The following is a 20101-nucleotide window of genomic DNA, read 5'->3' as shown; positions in this document are numbered from 1 at the left end:
GAGCTCATTCAGTCACTCATTTGTTCATATTTGAACTGTCTCTCCATCCCTTTCTTCAGTTAATCCTTCCTATCTGTTGCACATGCTTGTTTTCTTAGTCTTTCGTGAAGACCATTCTCCATCTCCCCCTGTCCCACTTTTATTTTTTTGTCTTTCTTTCTCTCTTTGCCTCATTTTCCTCCCTCTCTCTCTCTCCTTTCTTTCATTGATTTCACTGTTTCCTCTCTTTCAATTCAATTTTCTTTAATTTAATTTATAATATATTGATCATGAAACATGTTGCAAAGATACATGAGCAGACTAAATACAACAAATCCACAAAAAAGAACAAATAATACACAAAAGACATTTTTTATCTAAGAAATCTAGAAAAGATCAGATTGAATGGAAGCAGAAAGATTCGGTGCATTAAAATGTACAAATATAAAGTAATAACCTCAGACTCTCCAAAACCAAATCTGCTGCTGCATCAGCCTCCGCTCATCAGGTTTCAGTCTTTCCACCAGATTTTGGATCCTGGCTGCAGGGATTTGCTCCCTTTTAGCCACAAGGATGTTAGTAAAGCCCAACGCTGATGATGCATGATAAGACCTGACTCACAGTTGGTGTATTTTGGACAAGGTCAAGGTCTTTGTTTATGGAGTTAGTGTGTTGTCTGTTGCCGCAAAGGTTGAAGAATTCTATTGTCTTAAATATCGTATGTTCTGTGAAGGATTTTTTATACCTCTAGTGTGTTTTAACATTTTCTAGGCCTCATATACATTCCAAATAGTTCAGGTTGTAAAGATCAACACGATGTGCTACAATAGTTTACTGTTTAGCCCAAACTAAGACGATGGGGGACGTCTGGAGACACTTCTCCTGTCTGTTGCTGAGGTAACCAACCACTTACAGTCTTAAGTGCTAGAGTTGAAGGCAGCTGGACTTCTTTCAGGTTTCTTGAAGATGGGTTATTTCAGTGAAGCACAGAAAGGTGTTGTGACCATGTGGTACCTGAGGTCAACCAGCTAGTAAACGATTATAATTGCAGATATAATGATAAATATTCAGATATAGAAGAAGAAAGTAGAAGAAAATATAGAGGAAATAAAGAATCAGACAACCCCTCCTGCTGTTCTCTGTGCTGTGCAGAGGTTTCGACTGATCAGATTAACAGCATTTTGTGTAGCTCGGTGTGTGTGTGTGTGTGTCTGTGTGTTATCATGTGACTTGGCTGAGGCTGTATGTGTGAAACAATGGTTTGGCAGAGCGCTTGACGAAAGGCAATCAACACAAACGATTTACGAAGATAAGATTGAGAGTACAACAAAGTCACTGAACACTGCAGATGTTGTGTGTGTCTGTAGCTGTAGGTGTGTGTGTGTGTGTGAATCCCTGTAATTGAGGACACGTGTTGATGGATTAATTGAAGCAATAATTCATTTGGATGTGGTGAATAAAACATGAATGAAGGTCAATATATTATTCAGCTGCTGTTGCGGATTATTGACCCACACGCACACACACACAAATGCAAACAAATACAGCCACACACTTGAATAGACACGTCACTACACAAACTCTCTCTCTCTCTCACACACACACACACAATCCATTTATTATTGAGACAACTGTTAATGTATAATTTAGCAGGACTGCAGATATCACAGGCCCAAAGACAAAAAAAGACACTTAAATGATTTAAATGCACACAAAGTATGTACAGACACACACATACGCAAGCACTGGACTCTCTCACACACAAACACATTAATGTTTCAGGGGTTTTATTGTGGGTTAAATGGAGGTTAAATGTTGAAAATGAGTGAAGGTTTTCCGCTAAATCATCCCCTTTAATCCACAGGTCAACAGGGAGAGGATGTGGATCGAAACAAAAAGAAGAGGAGGAAAAAGAAGAGGAGGAAGCAGGAGGTAAATAATAGAAATAAATGTTAAAATGATGCCGTTTCTTTCACTTTCAGAGGCTGGATGACTGAGAGGAAACGGAGGACAGAAGGGAAGAAGTGAAGATGGAAAGAAGAGTCCAAGTGAATGAAACTCCTTCAAGGAGTTCTTGAGAAATTGCATTCATGAGAATGGGACTTTCAGACAGACAACCCAAAAACACAATGCCTCTGACCATTAGTATTGCTTGCATGGATACACAGTAATCACATCTGCCCACGACTCCATTATGTAACCAAATGCTGATGGGAAATGACATTAGAAATTCAGTCCAATGATCAGGCTAGGTCACTCTAGGTAGAACCAAAACATGCAGGTAGTTGATGAAGATTTCGGTCTACACCCTGATACAGCAGAAGTGAAGGTGGAAGGTGAAATTACATTTTTAAAAAGGGAAACTATGTGGATCCTTTGCACAAACCCTTAAAGGATAGGGTTGTGATTTTTAAAGTCTACACTCCAAAGTTCAGCTGAGGCCTGTTCACAGTCTCCTGTTAACTGTGGACACCATTCAACACCTTTGCAAGGAAATACAGCAGTTTCCAAATGAAAACTGTTGACAATTTTCCCTCTCTTATTTGCCGTCTGCTGTTCCTCAAAATAACTCCCACTCTTTTAATATCACTTTCTTTCTCCCTCTCCATCTCCTCTTGATTGCTGTCATTTGTCAAAATGTCGCACAAACTCCATCCCTTTAAAAATTTCCTGTTTGTTTTCTTCCTCCATCTGTTTTCCGCTCACAATCGTCCTCACCTCTTTGTCCATTGAACAAAAATTGCACTATTTCTCTACCTTTCTTTCTTTACTCCTTACTTTTAAAAACTCCTTACTCCTTACCTAAAAACGAGACACAGTGAAGTCAGAAAAAAAAAATAGAGCAAACATGGAGAGATACAGTATATTCCACCTCCCCGCTGCATGTGAGTCACTTGTTCTTTTGCTGACTCTATTTCTGTGCCTGGTTTCCTCTGTTCCACCTCTCCACCTCGCTCTGGTTTTGTTTCTTCATGTCTTCTTTCCCTCCACCTGCCATGTCAGCTCATAACCAGCAGTCTGTCTATCGCCCCATCATTCCTCTTTCATCCTCACCTCGTGCTCTCTCCCACAGGTTTTATCATCTGCTCTTTGCTTCCTGTTGCCTTCCACCAAATGAAGAAAAAACAACCTTGTAAACATTTAAAATGTCACAAGTGTGTTTCAGCTTCAGACTTGCCATCGACTTGGCTGGAACAAATAAATGCACTTCCTGAATATCAGTAAGTACAGACTGTTCATCCGGACAGCTTGAAACAATGCGCTCATCCTCATGTAGGAAAGATATGCAAGACATGGATTAATAAATAGAATTATTTCTTGGAATATCTTGGAAGGTGTACAAAATGATTAGCAGTTACGTAAAGCATATGTGATTGGTACTAAATGGGCTAAAATATTCAAAATCTGTGTTTTGATCTTCCATGTATGTTTTATTCAGTCACTTTTTAAGGATTCTGATGGTAAACCACATCATTTCTGTCAGTACAGTCGTGGCGAGACTAATCCAATATTTTTCTGGCAAATCTGTTTAACTGCATGGCTTCTATATTGACAAATCATTTAATGTTTCAAGTGAATGTTGACATTTTACCAGATAGCGCCATGTTTTGTAATTCATAGAAAGTCCAGCATCTCAATCTTCCGCTCTTTTCTTTTAATTCTCTCGATTATTCCCTCTCGTTTCTCTGCAGCAGCAAAAGAGGACAGTGAATAATTTGGGCTGTAAAAAAAGTCTCCACGCTCTCCCCCCCTCTCTCTTTGTCAGTAGTGTTGGATGGATTAACACAACACACACACATCCTCACACATGAGCAACACTTAACAATGCCAAGGAAAAAGGTGAGGAAAAACGGATTTATCGTTTATAATTCAGCAACAATTTGTTCGTCCCGCCTTCATATTCTGGATCTGCCTTCATCTCCATTGTTCCTTTCCTTTACTTATCTATTTCCTCTTCAGCATATTTCTTGCTTTCATCCCTCTCCTCATTATTTAGGCATATAATGGATCATGATTAAGACTGTGCAGTGTTATAAACTGTCAAAAAAGGCAAAAAACGCCTCAGATGTCATTTGCTGAGTTTTACAATACTATTTACAAAATCATACATACACTTCAGGTCAGGGCTGAGCTAGGACTGGACTAGCATCAGATTATACCTGGACCTGGAGTGGGTTAAAAATCAGGCTACTATTGGACTAGGACTGGGGTCAGAATTGGGCTGAGATTAGATTAAGAATTGGGTGAGGATCGGGTTAAGATCAGGTTAGGATAAGGTTGGTATGGCACCAGAATCTGGTTAGGAGCAGATTAGGAAAGGACTTGGAAGGAATGGACTAATGTGAGACCAGAGTCACAATCCTGTCTGAATAGGGTTAGGATCAGGTCAAGATCAGGCTGTAAAAACCTTGTCAGTCCTCTAATCTTGAAAGCTAAGTTTGGGTATTTCTACATCCAGTAATAGGTGTATAAATCTTTCCGTCTCTCTACCCTCCTTGTCTCTTTCAGCCATCCATCCTTTCTGCTGCTTTCATAACATCTCTTTTTACTGCCAAACCTCTCTCTCTCTCTCTTTCCTCTCTCTTTCTCCCTCTCTCACGAGGGACTCACCCCCAGGTTTCGATGCAGTTGATCATTACACAGACCCTGGGGCGACGTTACCGCAGCATGTATGTGTTTGTGTGTGTAGAATTAAAAGCAGGGCAGCGGTTTACCTCAGGAGTTTCAGTTTCACTCGATAAAACTACATTCAGAGCAAGTGTGTCTCTATCTGAGTGGTGGTGCAGTGTTGTGTTTATCTTGTCACTGCACTCTTGCCACAGCGCTAATAAACACCAATGATCCATGTAGACAGAATTCCCATTTAAATGGCAACCTTAATTATTAAAGGTGTTTGAAGCGGATGGCACGCCGTTAAAGGCTCAGTCCGTATAATCTCTGCATGAATAATACAGTGTGGTCTAAACATGTGACTGGGCTTGATTTTTCAGGCTGTTTTATTAGATCTTCAAAAGATGGAAAAGAGGAAATACACTCATCAACCTGACATCTGAACTAGAGACAGACATTTAAAGAAATGTCCTTGATCAATCATCGGGAAAATTAACCATCAACTATCTCGTAATCATTATTTATGGCAGAAAAAAAGGCTATTAAAGAAAGTGTGTTTTTCCTCGATGAAAAAAAAACTACAGTCCAACAACAATCCTCTTTAAAAAAGCCTTTAAAGTAGAACTACCAGAAAGCAAAACAACAAAGATACGCAGCGTTCATAAAGGCAGCGAATCAAACCTGACAAATTAACAAACCACAGCTACAGTGCTGGTCATAAACGCAACTGAGAGTCTTTTATCTGCAACACAAAAAAGTCATTAATCAGATCAAATATTAATAAAAAAATTGTTTATTTCTTAGCTTGAAATGGTCCCACAATAAACTTCTATGACAGCATAAAGGCAGCTCAGTTTTCTCTGGTAAGTTTTAATTGTGCCTCCTTCTGGTTGCAAGAAACACCACACAACCTCACTAATTCAAACTTATTGATTAAATTCTACATGATCAACAAAATTCTCAGCAATTATTGATTAATTATGCCCATGCTTGATCTGAACCTTGACTGTATTGATGATTGAGATCTGACCTGACTGAACCAAACTTTAAAACTGGAGATTTTAAACACACCAGTTTTTCCATCTTCAGAGAGAAAGAGCTATTCACTTTGGACACACAGAAAGTCTTTAACAGAAACAGAAAAATAACTAACATGGCAACGATCCACATAAAGCAGGCCTACACAGGATAAAATACAGCAGCCCACCAGCACATAACACAATGACAACACAATGAGCTTGCCGCTAACAACCAGCGCTAAATCATCTGTTAACAAAGTGCCTGTTCTGTTCAGCTCAACCTTGCCTTTTCCCTATACTCTCCATGTGAATGTGGTGGTAAACTTGCACCTTTTTTCCCAGCTGAAGCACGAGGAGACACAATCACAGGCTTTATTTCATTCATTAACGAACCATCAGGCAAATAAAACACACTGTGTAGGTGTCTGTGTTCCTACCTACCTTTTAAAGGGTGCTTGGGACTAATGGACAAGTTTATTCTAACAGTAATCCTGGTGTCATTGATGTCTTAAGTTACTGCTGTGCTGAAAGACTTTATCTCCCTCCTCCATGTTTTTACTCCATCCACTCCTCCTGTTCACACTTTTCCTCTGACAGCCAGCTAGACACACTTCATTTCTTTCTGTGTGTCAGCCAACAGCCAATCAGAGTTTATTTCAGGTTTAAAGGCTCTAGGCATGATGGGTAACCCACAGTGTGTGTGTGTGCAATTTACCCATTAAGTTGGAACCACTGAGTCGAAACCCAAAGTTACTTTGGCGTTACGTAACTCCTCACACTTTTGATTCCCCCTGCCTCCTTTCCCCCCTCTCCCCCCTCTCCCCCTTTCTCCACTTGTCTCTTTCTGTTCAGTTTATCAGAGGAAAGGTTGAAAGTTGGATCAATAGCCGTGGATAGCCAGATCTACTGGGAGAGGAGAAGAGGGGAGAGGAGAGAGGAGGAGAAAACAAAAAAAGGAGAAAATGAGACCAAACAAAGAAGAGGAGGAAACAAGCTGAGAAGAGGATGAAAGAGGAGAGGTAAGAGAGCAAGAGGAGAGGAAAACAGGAGGAGAGAAGAGGAAACAAAAATGAGGAGAGGAGAGGAAATAAGGAGAGAAGAAGAGATGAGAAGAGGAAACAAGAAGAAAGGAAAAGAAATCCAAGGTAAAGAGAGGAGAGAAAATGATGTGAGACAAGAAAACGAAATCAGAAGAGAGGAGATAGGAGGAGAGGAGAGGCAGAATGGGAGTTAGGAAGAAGGAGTGGAGGAGGAGTAGAAGTGATGAAAACATGGAGGAATGAAAAGATGGAGGGCATGTTGAACGGATGACCAGACAGACACAGAAGGTTAAATGGGCAAGATGGAGAGAGGGAGGAGAGAGGATGATAAAGGAGGAGAGGAGTGGATGGAATGCCGAGTTGGACTGTCGGAGTGTGTGTGTGTGTGTGTCTGTGTGAGTCTGGCAGCATGTATTGATTGCAGAGAAACATGGGTAGTATATTGGAGATGTAATTTGCATTGATCGCATTGGAGAATGCTGACGAGAACACACACATACGTAAACCTCAAACCCACATACACACAGTTGTGTCATGTGCCACACAAGGTTGTTTGGTGATTTAGCGTACTCTCTGGCGGCCATGTTGGAGGCCATCAACCCTCAACAATAAGACACAAGGCAGCCGATTGGCACTCTCCAACAAATCAGCCAAGATGGAGAAAGCAACAGTCCGTTACGTCCCTCAGGACTTACTGGCAGGACTCACTGGAGGCTGTGGTTATTTTGAAAAATGAGACCTTTTGTTCGAAAGGTCAATCTGTACATCAGCTGACACAGGAGTAAAACACACAGAGGAGCTGTTCATTCTTCAACTAACAAGACCGAGAGGCTGTATTGAGTAAGTGTTTTAAATGCTGGCAAACCAACAAGCTCACAACAACAATGGTGATGTTTTAGCAGGGACTGCAACTGATGATTGTTTTCATTATCACTTAATCTGCCCATTATTTTCTCAACTAATCCATTAATCATTTGGTTTATAAAGTAGACAAAATATTGTGAAACATGCCCACAATTTCCTCGGGGTTAAAATGATGTCAATTCGTTGTTTTGTCTGAGCAATCCTACAATATTGAACAGATGATGGCACTAGATAAAAACTTGAGAGCTCACCAAAGTCATTACAGTTCATCCTGAACATGAATTGATGCCAATCCATTCAAAAGGTTTTGAGACGGTGGTGCTAAAGCAAAAAGGAATCACACAGTGTCTGTACAAAGTTCAATGGAAATCCATTCAGTAGTTGGGATATTTCAGTCTGGTGGTAAACACAGTGACGACTAACATATCACTGCAAAGTCTACCAATCCACCTACAGGGCTTCTAAAATACCCTACAGGCTTACTAGAAATCTCCTGAAGGACTGCTAGGACCTCTTAAAGGACCCACAGAAACTCCTACAGGACCTACTGGAAACTTAAACTGTCACAACCTCCTAAACCCTGAACCTTTTAAAGAACCTCTAGAACCTTGTTACTGACCACAAAAACCTTCAACACTACATGTAGAACCTTCCCAATGGCCGTTAAATCCTCTAATTAGAAGCTCTAAAAGAAACTCCAAGAGGACCTCCTTCATGAGCACTGTATCCCCTAAAGGACCCCCATAACCTCCTAAAGGAACTCTAGAACCTTCTTAAGGACTAATAAAACAAAACCTCTTATAACCATCCCTCACCCTCTAAACCACCCCTAGAACAACCTGAAGGACCTCTAGAACCTTCCCATCAACCTCTAAAACATCCTAAACAATCCAGAGAACCTCCTAAATAACCCATAACCTTTTTCAGATTCTTTTAATGATGTACCAACAAAGCAAATGAAATGAACCCAACAGTGTTAGTGAGCCTCGAGCTGGGTTTTTTACCTTTCTGTAGATATCAGTACAAGATATTTGTGTTTCTTAAGACATACGATGTCTTTTGACTTTAAATACCTCACAACTTAACTACTTTGAACAACACAGAGTCAACAAAGGATATGCAGGTCTCAGATTCCCATCACAAACACACACACAGAGTCGCAGCGTTATATAATTTGATCTGAAAGGTTGGTGTTGGTGAAACACAGTGGCAGCAGTCAGTGTGCAACACCTCGACCTCCGTTGTGCACAACATACACGCCAACACATGCAAAAAGAACATGAACCCATCCACACATCCACAGACGACGACTAAAGGACAAAGCAGAGACGCTAAGAGGAGGTTATCCAAGACCAAAGGATACAAAAGAGAGAGACATGAAAAGGGTAAAAACACAATGAACGAGTTAATGAGAAAAAGAGGAAGAGAGAGGGGTTTGAGAGAGAAAGAGAGATGGGGCGAATTAATGTGGCAAGAAGGAAAAAGATGAAAGGGAGAGGGAGGAAGGGAGGGAAAAGGAGGGGAAGCTGTGATATTAAGTGATGGAGAGATGGAGTGAAAGGGAGGGAGAGGGTGACAGCGAAGGTAAAGGATGCGACTGAAAGAAAGAGAGAGAGAGAGAGAGAGAGAGAGAGGAGGGAAAGAGGTTGCAGTTTCGTGGAGGGCTTACATAAGTGTACTGACAGTGTTCATCAACCGTCTCCTGAGACTGAAACACACACACAGCTGTGCAGCCGAAACCCACAAATTAAAAGAACATAGACACAAGACGAACACAAGGACCAACAACACACACATGCACACGCAAAGAAACATCTGCACGCTCACTCACAACAGTCAAATAAAGAGACACACAAATATAAAGGGTGTCTGGAGAGGCTAATGTGGCATCTGTTTGTTTGTCAACATCTGTCGTCGTCACGGCGTTCAGGGGTCTGCATCCTTTCTAACCACATCTCTGTCTTCAACTTCTCTCTCTATCTCTCTGTCATTACATCTCTCACGACGTCCATCAAGTGCCAGCGAGAGCAGAAGTTCAAACTCAACTCCAATGTAAAACAAAACGATAGAATCCACCTCCGTCTGCATGAAATCTATTCCTTATGTGTATAAAGATGATAGAAATATCAATGCAGAAGTTGGACCTAGATTGAAGCACTGGTGAATATATGTCTGTGCTTTAAACCTGTCAGTTTTGTGTTTTAATTACTGATCTCTCACCATCATCAACAACCTGCATGAAAACAAAAATCTGCCACAATTCAAGGAACAACGTCAACTTTAAGATTTAAAAACAAAAACAAACATAAGCAGACTGCAATATTTGCTTTCTAGAAATTGTACCCCTTAGTAACTCAAGCATTTTCAAAAAGAAATATTAGAAACACTGAGGAATTAAAAGGCACAAATATACAAGTATATAAACAGAAATATAAGCTTTGTCAATTTGCAGATGATGTGATCTTATTTCAGATCAGAACAGTTATGCAGTAAAAAGACACCAAACAAAAAAACAACTAACAACTAAGAATTAAATACAAAAAAGAGCCATAAAGGGGCCTAATTTGTTTCTACCATGTCTCTGTAATCCCTACTTTACCTTCTCTTTATATCTAACTTTTAGAAAATGCATGAATCAAACAGGAAATTGCAAATTTTTCACCTGGATCTCCATCTGGAACATTTAGCTTAAGAAAGACTGCTCATTACCACCTTTATCTTTCTTCCCTTTGGCAATTTAACCTATTGCTCAAAGGCAAATTTAACAGTTAAAGGGAGACATATTGGCAAGAATAAGCTTCTTTAATATGCAGATGATCTACAGAGAGTCAGACATTAAATACCCTCCTTCCCATTTCTTTACTGCTTCTCTCAAAGCTAACAGTAAAACAGAAACTAATGCACCAGTAGTTACTCAGACAGTGACAGAGGTATTTTCTCTCTCTTCTTACATCCCTCGTTTCCTGCTACATGTGTTTACTCTCCACCTTCTTCTTTTCTCTGACAAATGATTAAAGTAAACAGATATTTTTGTTGACGTCTGTCTCTCTCCCCTAAAAATCCATTAACTCCCCCACTCTCTCTCCTCCTTCCTGCCTTTCCTTCTCTACTTTTCTGTCTCTCACTTTAGCAAAAACTTTGGAATATGGCTGATTTTTGCTGACAGCTGTCTCTCTCTCTCTCTCTTTCATTTTCCTCAATTTATGTCTGTCTGCTGTTTACGTGTTGTCCTCCCTCTCTGTTCGTCTTTCAGTTTCCCTCCATGCATCTGTTTCTGTCAGTTCAGTGACTTTTATTGGCACGAATGCTGTGAGAGAATGCTGCCAAACAAGATTCACATTTGTCGTGGCATCTGCAGTCTGCAGACTTTCAAGTCTGTATGAGAGTTTTTAATGCTACCAAGATTAGGATATGTGCACATTAAAAAGAGACAGTCTGAGTGTCGTTCATTAGGTTTTTACCAAAAACTTGTCTTGGTAAAATTTGGCAACAATCAACGCTACACTGAATTATATTTAGGTAGTGCTTGTGTCCAGCTATTTCCCTTAAGACAACAATAAACACTGAAGAATTTGTCTTATTTTAATGTGGGATTTACTGGAAAACATAGTCATACTCACACCAACATCCAGCCCCAATTAAGCCAAACTAACTAGCTAGAGATTCCTGTGATGACATGAAAAATGTAAATTGCACATTACGCAGTATTTCCAACACAAGAACATGTCTCAGCCTCTACCCATGCTCGGTCTGCCTCGGTGGCAGATATCTGGCGACATACTGTACATATCTTCTGTAATAGATCTCTGCAGCGAACCCTTCCTGTCCTCTTCTGCCTTTATATCTCGCTCCTCAACAATTTTTAAAATGTCTTATTAACCACTGACAGCTCCCTCTTCCTCCCTCTCTTCCTCCTTCTCAGCCGCCTTCTAGCTCCTCACATCTCCTCATTGCACCCCTTATTTCCTCCTTTCTCCCTCCTCGGTCTAAATTTGAAAATATGTCTTATTTTAGAGCCGGTGCAAGTCTCCAGAACGCCACAGGATTTTTTTTTTTCCTGAGAAATAAGACTTTCTACTTTCTGTGAGAGTCTTGCTCAAAGGACTACTCTGCCAGAGCCGCAGCCAATTATACCTCCCAGCAAGGTGTAGTAGATGGCAGCCCACTTCAGTTCAGGCAAGACGACAGGAAAAGCAGACTGTGTTAGTCTGGTTCCTCTGAGTTTCTGTGAGTCATATCGCAAGGAAGCATGATGGATATTTAATTAGTGTATTACTGTCTGTGGTGCAATAACACAAGGAAAATATGAACTTATGACCCATTGGTGGCGTAATAATTAAACTGATACGAGAAGATTATTCTGAGACTGTAACTGTGAATTCACTATCAACACCATAATAATCCTACTGTAAGCACTGTGTATATGTATATAATATACACACAGTGAAAAAATAAAACGTGCTTAAGCTATTAAGGAAATCCACTTGTTAAGTCTGACGTGACAACCCATGAAAATACTGCTTCCGGGTCTAACTTTGCTGAGACTCTCTTGTTACAGCTGACATTAGCCAGCTAACCTAGCACCAGTTAGCGCCCAATGGTAAAAAAGGGGTACCCCTGATATAAGCTATGAGTTTTACATGGATATTTCTTGCTATGAGCTCACATTGCATTTTGGTTGTCAGTCCTTTTCTGTGCTATCCAGCTAAGGCGAATGCTAACGTTCACTAGGTTAGGTTAGCTGAACGTTATTGGCGTTCGCCAATGGTGTCAAACTTTGTTTTTCTACATTTGTCTAAAAATTGTAACTTATCAACTGCAGCCATTTCCTGTCCTCTTTCTCGTCACAAGGAAACCAGTAGAATAACAACTGAATGGTTTTTGTGGACTCGGATCTTTTCAAACAACACGGGCCACAACACGGCGACATCTTGAAAACAGGTGAGGCTCTGTGAAGGTGGACCCAGAAATAGTTTTTGTTTTGGTCATGAAATCATGACTCAATAAGCTGATTGTTTCACCATTGCTTACGTCTCACTGAATATTAGCAGTAATGGAAAATGTCATGGTCAATAAGGAGTAGATGTTGAAGCTGCAAATTGAATTATCTATTTAAAGCTTTTGGTTAAAAAAAAGAGTTCTCAATTTATATGCTAATGTCTACAGTCATCTCCCCCTCCTTACTAGATGTAGATTATGTATTAAATCATCTCCTCTGTCACTACTACACAAGGGCAGGTAAGCAGTGTTCATCCTTCTCTTCATCTCTTCCCTGCATCCCATTCTTCTCAATGTTCTTCCCTACAAGACACCTTTCATTGCTCCGTCCAGCCTTCATTTTCCCTCCTTCCTTCATCTCTCTCCGTTCATCACGCCCAACACATAAAGTTCTTCCTAAATCTCTGCAAGTACTTCAGTTCTCTGTCCATCCCTCCCTCCACCCTCCTAAATCCTTTGGCCTGGAAAAGCACTTCACTTTACCCTCTGCCCTCCATTTTATCCATCCCCTCCATCCTCGTTAATCTTTTGACATCACCACGCCTTCAAGGGTGAAGAAGTTATTCCCTGTTCTGTGTGTTTATCGACAGGCTACCTCTCTGTCCTCTGAAAAGCTTTTTGCACATGTATGTTATCTGAAAGTGCTTAATCTTCATCCTTAGGTAGTTTACACAACAACATGGCTGAACCGCAAATATTCAGTTCAATAAATGTAAAATGTTGAATATACCAATATTAGCATGTTAGCATATCAGTATGTAATGTTTTTCATAGTTGAGAAAACAGCCCAAAAAAGTCAGCATGTGACATCCAGCATAATAGCATGAAAGCACATACACGACATACAGATAAAAAATGTTAGCTTATTAGCATATAACATTTGGTATGTTAGCATAAACTGAATGTCTGCCTTTATTTATTTTTTTCCACAACTAGCACTAGGGGAGTTGTCTTCGTATCTGCAGAACAATTGAAAGCTTTTTGAAAATAATTATGAGATTGTTTTGATTTAGCGTAGTCTTATGTGCCCATTTGTGTGTCAGTTTGTGTATTTTATGTTTGGAAATTTTTACTTGCAGAAAACAAGGCCTTTTCTGTAAAAAGTTTGTGTGTAATGAGGGTGACATATTTTTTAAAAACACATACCAAATAAGTCTTTAAATGATTTACCCCTGTGATCTTCTCTACCTGGGGAGAGGAAACATGTCACCACTACAGTCTCGCACTCAATCCATCCATCTCTCCCTCTTCAGATCTTTACCTTTGTCACCTCTCACACTCAAGAGAGTGAAAGCACTTCACTTCCCGCTCTTATGTCTCCCTGTCTCCCCAAATCCATCTACATATCATCCCCTGGCTGCTGTCAGCCCTCCTCTCCTCCCCTCGCTCTGTCCTTTCACTCCTGCTTTCATCCGTCTGGCAGTATCCCTCTGTCTCAGAGAGCTGGAAACAGCAGGGAACAGACAGGCAGACGGACGGCGAGAGACGGCGATCGCCTCTGGGGTTTTCTAACTCGGTTTTGTTCTCTAACTCCATCCATCAAATCTCCATCTCTTTCTCGCTCATGCGCTAGCTTGATCCCTCTAGCTCTATTCTCCTCTCTTTCTGTCCCATTAAATCTCTCTTTCGTGTTTGCTCACTTTGTATCTGCTCACACTGGTTCCAGCTCATTATCTCACTCAGTCCTATTCTTTGCCTCCCTGTCCCATTCATCCTCCCTTCTTTTTCCCTCCGTACCTTACCCGCTCGCTAAGCCTCCCTCTGCTTTCTTCACTCTGTCGGTTTCTATTGCGTACATCATCTTGTATTCTCACTCTCCTCTGACAAGTCCCATGAGGAGGGCGACTAAGTCCCTCAATTCCTCAAAGACAAGGAAATGTTGCACACCGGGATTGTGTGTGTCTGTGTGTGTGTTTTAACGGACGTAACGAGGGCAGAAGGTTCTAGCTCATTATCCTCAAATGGCAGCAGGTTTGATTACTAGTTTTCAACAGAATCAACAACAAAAGTGTGTACGTCAACCTGCAAACCTATAGTTGCGTTATGCTTGGTGTGTTTCATAGCATGTTAGCTTCTAAACATGCAGCATTCAGTATATTAGTATGTGAAAAAATGTTTGCACAATAGCAGTTATAGTTATAGTTATAATAATGCTCATTATAATATATTGGTGGTGTTAGAATATGGAGATACGGATAATTGACATTTAACATGCAATGGGACGTCACCAAAGTCCAAAAATATTCCTGAGTGCTATACTGTAAATGCCAACATATCGAGCTGTCAAAAGCTGTTGCAGTTTTCACTCTGGAACCGTGTTACGTACTGACAGAGCAACAATTCCATCCCTACAGCCATGCTCGAAGTATGGCTATAAATAAATACAGTATAATGGCTATATCGGTTTCTGCTAGTGTTTGATAACCATCCTTGACACCAGTGAAGGTGCACATTCATAAATAACATAAATTACTGTAGCCTACATACACGGGCACGCACATATGCTGCAGGCACGGTGCTATACTCATCAGTTTTCAGCAATATTTTCAGATACAAACACATCGCTGTTGTCAGGAGAACAAGCAAGCTCTTTTAAAATGTCAGCTCTTCAGTAACCAAGGAAAACACAGTTGTTTCAGCTGGTGTATTTCTGGCCTTATCTAAAGGGCTTGAGAGACTTTTCCAACCCTAAAGGTATGAAAAAATAAACTAAGAGAAAAACAGAAGCCAACCACGTCGAGTCCCTACCTCTTTTTGGTGGTATTTGATGGCCAGTTTGAGCTTAGCCAGGTCATGGCACTGTCTGGGGTCCAGTTCCTCACTCTGGTCGGTGTCTCTGTGGTTCAGGATCGTCTCTAGCTCTCTCGAACTCCTGGCCTGGTCCAGAAGGTCTTTGGCAAACCGTTTGCACTGCTGGGACAGCTCCTCATACTCCTGACGAAACTCATTCTCCACCTGAGAGCAGGGTGACATTACAGGTTGTGACAGTGGCAGGAAACCTTTTTGAAATATTTATGATGAGTTCTTAGCTGTCCATAACTTTCATGGCTCAATGTCTCCAGTTCTCTACAACTGCTGGTTCAGAAATAAAGAAATTATTTAGCATAAATTCCTCTGAAGCCTGCATTGTGGAGACTCTGCACTGGGAGAGGAGACACTCTGCTAAAGATAAACTTAGCCTGAAGGAATGGCTACAGAAATTATGATAAGTAATGAGGCTTTTTGTAGTTAGAGTGCTAGAACTTTTGGCAACGAAGAAGCAAAAATACACTGTAAAATATGGGAACACAATTATTTATAATAGCACAAGAGAAGGAAACACTTGAGGCAAATTAGCAGCATACAAATGATATTGGATGCTGCTCCTTCCACAGAAGTTTTAACAGCCCATTAAGTTTAGGATGTGGCATCCCTCCACCAGAGTTCACATGGGTGCTTGGAGAATCGGTGCCAAGGAGGACTGGAGCTGCTCCGGAGGCTCCTGGTGGACCAACTCTTTAAAGTGACACTTTAAGTAGGTGTCTCATTTAATTTGACAGTAAGCTGTATATTGTGGAAGTAAAAACTGGCAGAAATCATGAGGCTAATCCCATCCAAATACTGCACTGGACAATTCTCTGGAGGAACAAATCTCCTTTACCAAGCTGAAGTCACTAATATCCCTCGTACCTTGCTGAGTTCTTTGAGTTCCCAGCCCAGTCTGAAGGCAGTGAGGATGGGATCTTCACTGGACAATGCAATGAGGGATGGCGAGGCCAGAGCCTTGTAGATGTTGAGTCGAGAGCGTGAATGCCGAAGGCTGTCAACCTACAGAAGATGGCACAGGTAAATAAGACGTCTTTTAAGGTTTAAAAGCAACACAGACAGGTCAATCAATTCAGACAGTCTTAGAAATATAAAAACCCTAATTGAGAATGTTTTAACATTATGATTTGCATTATGATTTGTTTCATCTCTCATCTGAAAGGCTTCATCAACTGATGTATACCTAGAAATTATACATGATAAAGAACGCAAATCCTCACATCAATGAAGCTGGCATTGAGGACGTTTGCCACATTTGCTTGAAAAATTGACTAAAAAGATTATTCACTATAAACCTGACCTGGATAAAAGGGTTCAAAACTCAATACAACACTGGAAGCCACTGGACTGCAAGGACCTTGGTAGATAGCTTCAAACTGAGCAACTAGTGTGTTACAACTCAGGCGAAAGATTACAGTGAATAGAGGAGGAAAAAACAGAAGGGAAGATATTGATTCATGGCAGAGGAAACATAAGGAATCTAATCATTTCAGAAAAGCTGCTGAAAACAAATGTCAGTGCTTGTTGTACAAACAGGAGTAATTACAGTATATTCAAATATTGATTTTCTGCAGAGAAGGAATCACTTACCTCTGAACTGGAGACGCACTCGACACAATCGCATCGTATCTGGTGTGGTCTGGGGATGGTGACCTACACAGAACAATGGTATGATTAATCATCACAACTAATATCTAATCAATGATATACACCCTCATGTAAGTCAATAATTTTCAAATGTCATATTAATATTAGCTTCCAAAGTTTCCGCTGAAGGTGGAAACTCTGTATCTTGGCGTCCTCACCTTCCGCTGGACGAGCAGCTTGATGATCTCGTAGTTGTTGGTGTGAGCAGCGAGCATGATGGGAGTTATGTCTGGGGTGAACTCTGAAAACTGGCTGTCCATCATCAGCGAGGGAACCTGAAAGGAGAACAAGGAACAAAAACTCTTAGGAGACGACACTGATGGGCTGATATCACCTCATTAGACTGGCAGTTAAAAAGAAAAAAAAAAAATAAAGAGCAGTCATTGTGCAATTAAAAAGCTGTGATTCAGCTCTACGTGTGGTGCCGTTACGTTAGCGGAAAAACTCAAAGCAAAGGACAAATTAGCCAATGGATGACTCAAACTAAACTCACTTGAATCAGAATAAAGCAAATTAAATTAGTGAAATGTACTTGAAGAAATAAGTGTATCACTCAGGTACATTTATTTAAAGTCACATCCTCTCCAAAACCTCATTATAAACCTCAATTGTTGCAACTCTGAACACCTGCTGTAATCTCAGAGAGACAGAGAGTGAAAGAGCGTTTTATTACCAACTTAAAACCAGGTACCTTTAGTGGAGCAAACCATGCTGAAATCCATGCTGGTTGAAGAAAACCAATGGCTGGATATGATTTGTAATTAAGTCCAGTCAAGTCCAGCAAACACAATTTTTTCGGTTTACTATTTTTCGGTATTTGAAGATTTCACTGAAGGTAAAACTATGGTATTTAACGGAGGAAAAAATACAGAAAAGTAATGAAAAAATACAGATAAAGTAGTGCAGGTTATTACGACCCATAGTTACGTTTTGTTGTTAGGCGCCCTCTAGTGGCCGTAGTTATTATCACAGTTGCAAAGTAGGACGTTAGATGACTTAGTATAAAGAGCAAGAAAGTTTGTGATAGGAGGAGGAGGTTGGCGGTGACAAAATACAGGAAACCGATAGCTAATGTTGTCTGTTTCAACTGCGACCATTCTACAACCTCAATGGCATGTTTGTAGTACTTTTTTAACCCAAACCACAACTTTTTCCTAAACATAGCCAAGTAATTTTCGTGCCTATAGTTAATGAAACTGTGACCGTTCTGTAAGCTTAACCTGGGTCGTATTCGAGGGTCAGGACAAGCAACTTCAATGACCGTTGAAGATGGAGGACTCTCAAGCTTATGCAAGACCTACAAAGCTTTAGCCAGCAACTGGTTAGCCTATCTTAGCTTAGCATAGCGTAGCATTAATCAGTGCAGAAACCAAAATGTAATAAGGACAATTTGAGGCTTTACAGGGAGTTGTGTGTGAGGGTTATGCGCCAGATTATTTCTTGGCCTGGAACAGTGACTTTCTGGAGTCTCTGCTTGTTGCCTGGCAACCCCACGGCGACAACAAAACCGCCAGCCATATGTAATGGATCCTGGAGGACTGTTTTGGAAGCAGAGATCATCTCTGTCTACATGGTTACTGGTGGATAAACTCCAAACAAAAGACCAGATGCAGCGGATGGTCTAATTCAATTCATTTCAAAATAACCTTACCTATGGCTTCTAAAAATTAACTGGGAACATTTTGAGCTCTACGTGCTATATTTTTGGTGTTTTTGCCACCAGTACATTTTCATGTAACTTTAACCCACCTATTTAGCAGTTATAAGCACTATTTACCTGTGTTTATTAATGTAAAGCATTTGGCAGCAATTGTTATCTGTCATATAAAGACATATTTAACATTATTACAACAATTTTTAAACTATATTTTCTTTTACTATCTGTTTATACACCAGCCTCTACTTATGGGTGCCCACAGGAGGAGTTATGGCTGTTGAGAAATACATTAACAAACACTTATAGCTGTTACTTACTGCATTATAGTGTGTAAATCATTTGATAAATCTTTACATACTGCTTTAAGTAAAGTGCTGCCAAATTAAGAATATAAATGAAAATGTGCTCGAATGTCGCAAAACATAAGGCGTCCAAATCCTTTGATACTGGTACACACACACACACACACACACAGACACACACACTCAACTCCAAGACATCAGACGAAGGAGTGAGAGGAGCAGACTTGAGGAAGAGGAGGAGGGAGGAAGGAGGAGTGGAGCGAACACATGTGGACTCTTTCATCTCTCAGAGGGAGAATGAAGCAGAGTGCTTCTCCTCGTCCTTCTCATTTTATCTTCCGTCTCTCAGTCTGCGCCTCTATCTTCTCCACTGCCTCACCTCCTCCTCCTCCTCTTCTGACTTTTATACTCGCTCTTCATCCTTTCCTCACTGTCTTCTTCCTCCATGTCTCTCCTCATCAAACCTCCTGCCATTTTCATTCTTCCATATCCTCCTCTCTCCTCCTTTTTTGTCTCTCCTCCTCCTCTTCCTCTTCCTCTCTCGCTCTCCCTCCTTTCTCCTGCCAAAACCTTTCATCCTCATCTGATCTCTCTCTTCTTTTTTTTAGCTGGCGTGATAAGGACTGTAGGAACAGCTGCCACGGGCTGGACATCACACAATGATTTAAGAGACAGGCCGAGAAAACACACACACACACACACACACACAGGTAAATACACTCACTTTTGATTCAGGAATTAAACTGAACTGTAGATCAATTAAAAAAAACTTATAAGTCATCAATAATCAGTGTTTATCTCTGATATCCAGCCAGGAAACTGACGGAAATAGCAAGAATTGTAAACAGAGTTTGGTGTGTTTGTCACAGCGACAGCACTTCCTGCTCCAGAAGCAGGGGATCATGGGTAATATACACCATTCCAACAAGCCTGACTCGTAAAAAACTTTAATGGATGTATCCTGCTGCTGCATTTAGGAATAAAAAACAAACCAACAACTTAAGTACACCAGCAGACGTCAAATTTTTCTTCAAACAATTCTTCTTTCTTGTCATCTTCTTCCTTCAGTTTAAAGTTGGACACACCATCCACTCAAAACTCCATTTTTCCCTCTGTTGTTTTCTCTAAATGGTTTTAGAATTTGGCTCATTTTAATCTTGGCCTGTGTTTATTTGGCAC

At 40.6% G+C, this 20101-nt stretch overlaps 1 protein-coding gene across 1 annotated transcript in view; it reads right to left on the bottom strand.

Annotated features, from left to right (window-relative positions):
• trpc5a (transient receptor potential cation channel, subfamily C, member 5a) overlaps positions 1-20101 on the bottom strand; it is a 108593-nt gene that overhangs the window by 38896 nt on the left and 49596 nt on the right. The window contains exons 5-8 of the mRNA XM_018704786.2: positions 17122-17238; positions 16907-16969; positions 16181-16318; positions 15260-15466 (exon numbers count right to left, since the gene is read on the bottom strand). Of these exons, the coding sequence (XP_018560302.1) occupies positions 15260-15466; positions 16181-16318; positions 16907-16969; positions 17122-17238 (525 nt within the window). The remainder of the gene's footprint in view (positions 1-15259; positions 15467-16180; positions 16319-16906; positions 16970-17121; positions 17239-20101) is intronic.

The sequence above is a fragment of the Lates calcarifer genome, linkage group LG14 (assembly GCF_001640805.2).
Source record: "Lates calcarifer isolate ASB-BC8 linkage group LG14, TLL_Latcal_v3, whole genome shotgun sequence".
Taxonomy (NCBI): domain Eukaryota; kingdom Metazoa; phylum Chordata; class Actinopteri; family Centropomidae; genus Lates; species Lates calcarifer.
The sequence above is the reverse complement of the archived record's forward strand: the minus strand, read 5'-3'. Positions and strand labels throughout refer to the sequence as shown.